Below are 8,730 nucleotides of genomic sequence, written 5' to 3' on the forward strand. Positions count from 1 at the left end.
CAGTTTTTTGTTTTGTTTTGAATAAGCAATCAACTTCCCAATCAACTTTCCTGGCTTATGATGGGCCCACCCTCTACTTAGACTGACAGGCTACTATGGTCAAGCACTTCCCACTGCACCATTTTGACTTCTATTGCATGTGTACTTACCTTCCCCTGCTCCCCACCAAAATCAGGTGCTGGAGGTGGGAATAAAGGGGTGTTAATCCTTGGGGGTGGGCAATGCTGTGATCCTCTGGAGTGTGGGAAACTGTAGCTTCCTGGTGAGGCAAACTGGTTGATGAAGCTCAATGTCTAATTCCCCCTTTGTTCCCTTATTAATAATTAGCTAACTATCGCCCTAGCTGGTGTGGCTCAGTGGATTGAGTGGCAGTCTGTGAACCAAAAGGTTGCCAGTTCGGTTCCCAGTCAGGGCACATACCTGGGTTGCAGGCCAGGTCCCTGGTTGGGGGCGTGCAAGAGGCAGCTGATCGATGTTCTCTTGCACACTGATGTTTCTCTTCCTCTCTTTCTCCCTCCCTTCCCCTCTCCATAAAAATAAAAATAAATTAAAAAATAATTAGCTAACTATCTATGGTAACACTTCAGCACCTTTTTCACCCCTTACCACATATACACAGAGACAGGAGCCCAAGCCTCAGACAAGAAGCAGTTTATTGGCAAGGAGACACATGCTGTGGCTGTCTGGCCTTGGAGCGTCCCTGGCTTCTTCTTACTCCAGTCCTGCCCTTCCACTTTATCTCTGCTGATGTGCACCACGACCTGGACTTGGCATGAACAGAGCAGTGTGCCAGTGTCCAGGTGTCAGGGTGGGTTGGGGTCCTTTAGGACAGGTAGGTCTGGCCTCTGACCAAGAGTTTCCTTCCTAAGACCATGTCCAATGGCCTGAGGCTGGGCACTGCCTGCCATACATCAATGCTCTCATCAGAAGGATGATCGAGATGCCCCTGCCTAATTCTGTCACCCTAAATTCCAAGTCTTTGTTGCAGCTCATAAGGGTCAAACAAACCATGGATCAGGATGCTGGTCTTCTGGGACAAGGCTAGGAGGGATCAATTCTTCACAGATTAAGAGGCAGCAGAAACTTAGGGTTCTTTAAGGGCCCTTAGGCTAAGACCAGTTTATTAATTCAACAAGTATTTATTGAATGCCTACTGTGTACTAGGCAGTGTTCTAGAAGCTGGGGGTATAGACCACACTGGCAAGGCCCTTACTGAGCCCAGCTGGAACAGTTTCCTAAGCTTCAAGGTCATTGTCTCCAATCTCCATCTATTCACTCCTTTCTTTCATATCTTCCCCTCCCACCTGCTTTCCTTCTCCCTCCCACCACCTCCCAGGCCCTTTCTTCCCTGCTTACACAAGTACTACCCCTTGGATTTCCTGGGCCTCCACGCTCCCTGTACCCCATCATTCCAGTCCTGTTGGTGGCTCCTCCTTGACGAACCTTGCCAGACCATCCCCTGTCCCAAAGGGCCTCAGGACCAGGTGCCCACGCTGGTGCTTGATACGGGCAGAGCTGTCACCAAAACCTTTGCCACACTCTGCACACTTGTATGGCTTCTCCCCAGTGTGTGTGCGCCTGTGTTTGACTAGATCTGAGCTCCGAGGGAATTCCTTCCCACAGAAACTACACACATGGGGCTGGCTGAGTCCAGAGGGCTGGGCCCGGACTCGGGGTCGAGGAGCCATGGGTGCTGGGCCTGGGGAGTTATATGGCCTCAGGAGAGTGGATGGTGGTAGTGGCCGAACCTGTTCACCGCGGTGGGTGCGGAGGTGTTTGACTCGGGCTGAGCTGTCAGCAAAACCCTTGCCGCATTCGGGGCAGAGGTAGGGTTTCTCCCCCGTGTGCACACGATGGTGTTTCACCAGGTCCGAGCTTCGGCGGAAGCCCTTGCCACACTCAGGGCACTTGTGGGGCTTGTCACCTGTTAGTGGTGGGGGTGGCTCCCCAGCCTGTGGCTCCAAGCCAGGCAGGCCAAAAGGCCCATCACCCGAGTGTGAAGGGCTCCGAGGTGTTAGTGGGGGATTGGTACCAAGAGGAGGTGGGGGTGGACTTGAGCTGGGTGGTGGGCTGGGGATCAGGGGAGCCAGAGGGTAGCCTGGGAAGCTGAAGTCCTGGGGCTCCATGTGAGTCAGGCGGTGGCGGAGAAGGGTGGAGCTGAGGCTGAAGGTGCAGTCACACTCCGGGCAGGCATGTGGCCTCTCGCCACTGTGGGTACGGAGGTGCTTGACCCTGGCAGAGCTGTCAGCAAAGCCCTTGCCACACTCAGGGCAGAGATAGGGCTTCTCTCCTGTGTGCACCCGCAGGTGCTTCACCAGGTCTGAGCCCCGGGCAAATTCCTTTCCACACACATCACAGCCAAAAGGTTTGGGTCCCAGATGACTGCGCTGGTGGCTCAGAAGGCTGCAGCTGAGTACAAATCTTTTGCCACAATCAGTGCAAATATATGGCTTGTCCTGGGCTTTTGGTCCCTGTGCAGCTGCTGTGGCTGCACGAGATGGCTGCCGCCCGGGCACCATGGGCCGGGGGGGCTGCTCCCCACGGTGTGTCCTCTGGTGTTTTATGCGGGCAGAACTGTCACCAAAGCCCTTGCCACAGATGCCACACTTGTAGGGTTTCTCACCCGTGTGGGTCCTCTGGTGTTTCACCAAGTCAGAACTCTGCCGGAAGCTCTTGCCACATTCACCGCAGATAGTGGGGCGCTCACCAGCAGGAATCCTGGACCGAGGAATCTTTGGGGGACCCTGGGCTGGCAGCCGAGCTCTGTAGGGCTTTTCACCACTATGAGTTCGCTGATGTTTAATACGGGCAGAGCTATCCCCAAAGCCCTTGCCGCAGACCCCACACTTGTAGGGTTTCTCCCCCGTGTGTGTCCGCTGATGTTTCACCAGATCTGACATCTGCCGAAAGCTTTTGCCACATTCGCCACACACAGCAGCCCGATCACTAGCCTGGCCCCAGCGTGATTCTCCCAGGAGCCGGGAGCCTCTGTCTCGAGCCTGAGGTTTCCCTGGCACCTCTCTCTGGACCCACAAGTCATCCCATGTCTGGATGCCTTGGGGTTTGAGAGAGGCATTTCCTATTTCATGACCTGAGGCCAAATCTTCCTCTTCCTTGAATGCCAAGTCATCCTCCTGTGGGGTGTGTTCAAACTCATCCGTCTGAGACATCTCCACATGCTCACCTTCTAGACCTGGGGAAAGAGAAGGGAGTTGCAGACCTGTCCTTAGGCTCAGCTTGTCTTCCACTGCCACCTCCCCAGAGGCTTCCTTGACAATCTGTGGTCACAAGGATCTCTCTCTCTTCTCTGCACTTCTGAAGAACTTACTATTGTCTGTGCCTCTCATTAATGATAGTAATTTCCTTTTACCCTGCCCCTAATATGTGCCAATCACTGAACTAAGCATTACTGAACACTTGTAAACTATCCTAGGAGGTACTACTATTACTATCCCCATCTGGAGACTCAGAGAACTTAAGTCATTTGCTGAAGGTTATAAAGTAGTAAAGTGAGGTTTCTAACTCAGGTCTGTCTGATCCCCAAGTCTGTGTTAGCTACTACATTATATTATCTCTATTTGGAAAACCTGTTATTTGCTATTTCAATTATATCTTCTTATATATAGGCCCATTCTGTCATTTATTACTTCAGTCTACCTCAGAGGCCCCAGACACACACCTATCCCCTAAGATGCTTAGGGCTGGTAGGAGAGATAATGTAAAGCAAAATTAATTATACACGTGGGCTCAGAATAACTATGCTGCCACAAAAGAGAGAAAAAATGAGGATACAGGAACAGGCTTTCACAGCAAGCAAAAAGTAAACCATGGAGAGGACTGGAGGATAAAGCTGGAAAGGGATGTTGGGACTAGGGGCTGAACTAAACACTAGGCTAAGGCTCTTAATCACTGGGCAGAAGGGAGCTAGGGAGGGAAGACCAGATTAGACCGAGACTAGGATCAGTGTGGCTGCAAAGTGCATCACTGCAGAGAAGAGGGCTGAGGGAAGGCTGTTGCAACTGCCTGATGAGGCATAGTTAGGCCTGAAGTAGGGCAGAGGCAGTGAGGACTGTTGTTGGGGAGGGGGACAGAGTCCTTGAGACGATTCCCCTCCTGGCCTGGTGCACAGTAGGTGCAGAAATATTGACTCCCCAGTCGGTTATTGCTCTCCTCCCCCTCTCCTGGAATTACAGTTCATTACCGATTTTTCTAAAGTCCTTACCCCGCTATTACCTACACAAGGCAGCGCATCGCCGTGGATCTCACCTATTCGGGCGCCTCTCAGCTGCTCCCTTCCCTCCCCGCCACGGAGATCTGGATCCCAGGGCTCCACCACGCGCTCCATCGCCGTCACACCACCTTGAGTAAGGGGATAGACACACAATCCCTCGGTCACACAGCCATATGCGGCCCGCGCCCTGCCCCCTCTGCAGGCTGGCGTGAGCACCAGGCAGCATCTGGGTCCAAGGTGCAGGGCGCGGCTCCCAGTGCCCCCACCCCCTCGGCCCGCGCCCCTGCACCTGCTGCTCCTTCCGGCACGCAGCCATCCCTCACCTCCCGGCTGCCTCTGGCTCCGCCACCCCGGTGCTCTCTGGAGCTCCCTGCTGAGGCTTGGGTAACCGAGCCACCGACTGCTCTAGGATGCGGTCTCCGCGTTCAGCCGGGGATGGGAGGGGGGCTCGGCCCCAAGCGTCCCTCGGGCGGCCGCCGTGGGCGGGGACGGGAAGCGGAAGAGCTGGGCGGCACCGAGCCGCTCTAGGACCTGGAGGAGCTGCACGCCTTTAGGGGCCCACCGGTCCGTCTCAGCTCGGTAGTCGGTGGGTGGCCGCGCGCACCGCGGGGAGGGCTACTCTAAGCCCAGGACGGTGGCGCGAACTCAGTGGTATTAACCGTGTGCCTCCTGGGCTGGAGCTGGGTGATGAGGGCCGAAGACTGTTCCTAGTTGTCGCTGTGTCGGGCCACCCGCGCGGACCTGTGGGGTCGGCTGACAACGCCAAACACCCCGACCCGGAGAGATAAAGAGATTTAAAGATGGTCCCACGGAAAGGGATCGGGGAAAGACCCAGACAGACAAAGGGCGGCGGAGACCTCAGACGGAGCGGAGGCGGGGCTCTGAGACGCAGGAAACAAAGCCGGGCCAAGCGAGACTCAGGAAACAAAGCTGGGTGGTCGGAGAAGCTGAGCGCCGGGGTGGGGGGATGGGCTTGGGGAAGGGGAGCGAACGAAGTAGAAGAGGTTAGAGGCGAATGCTAATTGGGACGCTTCTGCGGAGAGGCCGGCCGATGGATTCAGACCTGGGCTCCAGAACGGAGACCCTGAGCCAGAGACTCATAATCGTAACATGAGAGCATTGAGTGGGAGAAGATGCAAAGGCTGAGAGAGACGAGACAGCGGCAAACCAAAAAAACCTGAGCTGCTTGAGACAGAGATGTAGAAACAGATAAGAGATAGATAAAATGTCATTGAAACTGAGTCAGAGGGCTGCATGAAAAGGCCAGGAGCCTGGAGAGAAACAGGTTTAGTGGCAAAGGAACAAAGACAATGAAACAAGCAGAGACACAAAGAGGCCATGGGGAGACTAGGGGACAGGCAGACAGCCCTACAGAAACCAAGCCGGGAAAGGCTGGAACAAGAATCTCTGTTTCCCAGCTTGGTGGGGCCCTGGTTGGGGCTGTTCCAGGGAACCAGGGGCATGATCTCTACTTTGGACCAATATCTCTACTTTGGTCCAGCTTGCCTTTGGGAAGGAGGAGTGTCTTGATGTTTCTGCAGCCTAACTGATGATGCGGACGGGTAGCCAAATATTAATTCACATTATTAGCAGTTCAGTGCTGAGCCAAGAGTTTGGGATAAAGAGATAAAATACGGGTAAGATTTGCCCTTGGGGTGCTGTCAGTTTAGGGACAAACACACAAATAGTGAAAAAGAACTATAAGGTGTGAGTTACTTGCACCCATAATGGGAAAGCAGGAAGAGTTCTAATCTGTGGAAATGAGTCTGCGTGATTCTTTGTGCCTGATATACATGGATGTTAGACACAGAAACAAGGACCACAAATCAATCAACACATACTTAAGGATCACCAAGGAATGTGTAGACACTGTCCAGGCCTTGGAAATGCAAGGAAACTTCTCAGAGAGCTCTCAGCCCATTAGAGTATGGAAATGTGCACGTGATGTTACAGATCCTATACTCTTTAAAGTAGTATACTGCAGAGAGAGAGAGATACTTGTGTAGAGTTTAGTGGCTGTGGACATGTCTTTAAGGTCATTTGTTTATGTTTGATTCCTGGCCTTCTCACTTAACTACTGTTTGACCGTGGGGAGGTTACTTATGTTTCCTGAATGGTAAAATGGGAACAATAATACCTAATTTGATTCTTTATTTTTTATCTTTATTTATTTATATTTTTTAAAAAAAGATTTTAGTTATTTTTAGACAAAGGAGAAAAGAGGGAGAAACATCAATATGTGGTTGTCTCTTGCACGCCCCCTACTGGGGACCCGGCTCCAGGCCAGGCATGTGCCCCGACTGGGAATCAGACCTGCGACACTTTGATTCACAGGCCTGTGCTAAATCCACTGAGCCACACCAGCCAGGGCTATTATTTTTATTGATTTTAGAGAGAGGAAGGGAAAGAAATGGAGAGAGAGCAAAACATCCGTTTGTTGTTCCACTTATTTATGCATTCATTAGTTGATCCTTATCTGTGCCCTGACTAGGAATCAAACCTGCAACCTTGGTGTATCTAGTCACCACTCTACCCAACTGAGCTACCCGGCCCGTAATACCTAATATGAATGGTTGAGGATTAATGTGTGTAAAACACTTTGCAAAAAATATCAATTATTTCTCTTTTGGCTGGAATAACAAAGGAAGATGTGCCATTTTTGACTGATACTTCAAGGACAGCTAAGATTTCAAAGTTCATAGTCTAGCTGAAATGGGGACTGAATGAAGAACTCTGGACAGAGGGAATGAAATGAACAGTGGCCCACATACTAACTGAAAACCTACTATGTGCTAGAAGCTTGAGATCCAAAGATGGTTAAGACCTACCCTCAAAGAGGGAAATAGAGAATAGTCTTACTGTAATGTGTCATGAGTTTACCTAATAGAAAAGCACTGGAGCTAAAGATGGTATAGTAACTTTATTCGTTTGCACCACAAACATTTTTTGGAGGTCCGAAATGTGCCAGGCACCTGTGCTAGCAAACAGGTAAAAAGATACAAAATGGCAAAATAGCCAGCCCTACGTGGAGAAACCTTTCCCCTAAAGCTGACCTGCCCACATACCATACTCACTTGCAGAGCTAGCTTTAAAAAAAAAAAGACTTTATTTATTTAGAGAGAGGAAGGTAAGGAGAAAGAGAGGGGAAGAAACACTGATTGGTTGCCTTTAGCACAAGCCCCAATTGGGGACCAGGCCCACAAACCAGGCACATGCCCTGACTGGGAATTGAACCTGTGACCTTTTGCTTTCCAGGATGACACCCAACCAACTGAGCCACATTGGCCAGGGCAGAGCTATCTTTGACTTTGAGAGACAAAGCCTGGAGTTAGTAGGGTTGAAACTGAACTCAGGTTTATAGATACAGAAGCCCCACCAGGAATGCCTGGTGCGATCATAGGTAATTATGGAGACATGGCATGACTAAAAACAACCAATCCAGAAGAGAAATAAATGGAAAAACTGCTGTCCACTGTGCATTGCCACGTAGGAAGCTCAAGGTGGGAACTTCCTTTCTCTAAACAAGCTCCAGACCTTATCACATGGATGACTAGGCATGATTTGTAGAAGTTAAGAAGTATATAAGTGGAATATTGTGTCACTATTAGTTCTTGTAATCTTTACACTTAACACAAAGACCAGCCAAGCACCTTTTCTACAGAGCAGTTTTTTAGGTACAAATGTCTTAAATATGTGACTTCATTTGATTCAGTAATTCCTTTTATAGGGATTAGGCCCAAAGAAATGGTGGGACAAGTACACATAATGATGTACTTGTATGGTACTTGTATGGTGTACTTGTCCCACCATAAAGATGTTACCATAAAGATGTTAATCCCAGCTCAACATTGTTTATCATAGTGAAGAATGGGAATCGACCTATATACTAAGCATCTATAAAAATAATAATGTACCCTGGCTGGTGTGTCTCAGGGGATTGAGCACTGGCCTGTGAACCAAAGGGTCACCAGTTTGATTCCCAGTCAGGGCACATGCCTGGGTTGCAGGCCAGGTCCCCAGTGGGGGGCATGCAGAGGCAACCGATTGATGTATCTCTTGCATGTTGATGTTTCTCTCCCTCTTTCTCCCTCCTTTGCCCTCTCTCCAAAAGTAAATAAACAAAATCTTTAAAAGAATAATAATGTAGATGTGTATTTATTATCATAGAAAGATGTACAGAAGATATAAAGTGTTAAAAACAGGTTTCCAAACAAAGTTAAAGTATGATCCTAGTATTGTAAATATATTAGTGGGACCCCCAAAAAACACAGAATTTATTTACAAATAAATTGTGTATTTATTCTTACATGTTTAAACTTCAGTCACCTACAAAGTACTCTGCATTCAATGCAATACATCTACCGAGACTTTTCCACTGCTCAAAACAGTTTTTGAACTCATCCATTTTGATGCCTTTCTGTGCTTCTGCCTTTTTTGTTTCACCTCTTCCACATCAGCAAAATGTTTCTCTTTGAGGACTTTTTCCATCTAGGGAAACA

At 49.8% G+C, this 8,730-nt stretch overlaps 1 protein-coding gene across 4 annotated transcripts; it reads right to left on the reverse strand.

Moving 5' to 3' along the window:
• Positions 1-635: 635 nt before the first annotated feature.
• Positions 636-5,151, reverse strand: ZNF48 (zinc finger protein 48). Of its 4 annotated transcripts, none has more exons than XM_024560466.3 (3): positions 4,555-5,151; positions 4,267-4,359; positions 636-3,193 (listed from the first exon to the last, which is right to left on the reverse strand). In XM_024560466.3, the coding sequence occupies exons 2-3, from the start codon at positions 4,343-4,345 to the stop codon at positions 1,407-1,409; spliced, it is 1,866 nt and encodes a 621-aa protein (XP_024416234.1). In that variant the 5' UTR covers positions 4,346-4,359; positions 4,555-5,151; the 3' UTR covers positions 636-1,406. The 4 variants fall into 4 exon arrangements, with proteins under 4 accessions (XP_024416234.1, XP_045051464.1, XP_053782717.1 ...); XM_045195529.2 differs by having other exon boundaries at positions 4,521-5,151; XM_053926742.1 differs by lacking the exon at positions 4,555-5,151 and having other exon boundaries at positions 4,267-4,362.
• Between the last annotated feature and the right edge of the window lie 3,579 nt (positions 5,152-8,730).

This window comes from Desmodus rotundus, chromosome 1 (genome assembly GCF_022682495.2).
Source record: "Desmodus rotundus isolate HL8 chromosome 1, HLdesRot8A.1, whole genome shotgun sequence".
NCBI lineage: Eukaryota > Metazoa > Chordata > Mammalia > Chiroptera > Phyllostomidae > Desmodus > Desmodus rotundus.

Excerpts from the sequence above, each read along its gene's own strand:
- ZNF48 (XM_024560466.3), bottom strand. The coding sequence starts at position 4,345 with ATGGAGCGCGTGGTGGAGCCCTGGGATCCAGATCTCCGTGGCGGGGAG. Across the intron at positions 3,194-4,266 it reads GCTGAGAGGCGCCCGAATAG|GTCTAGAAGGTGAGCATGTG; the intron begins GTGAGATCCACG and ends CTCTTTCCCCAG.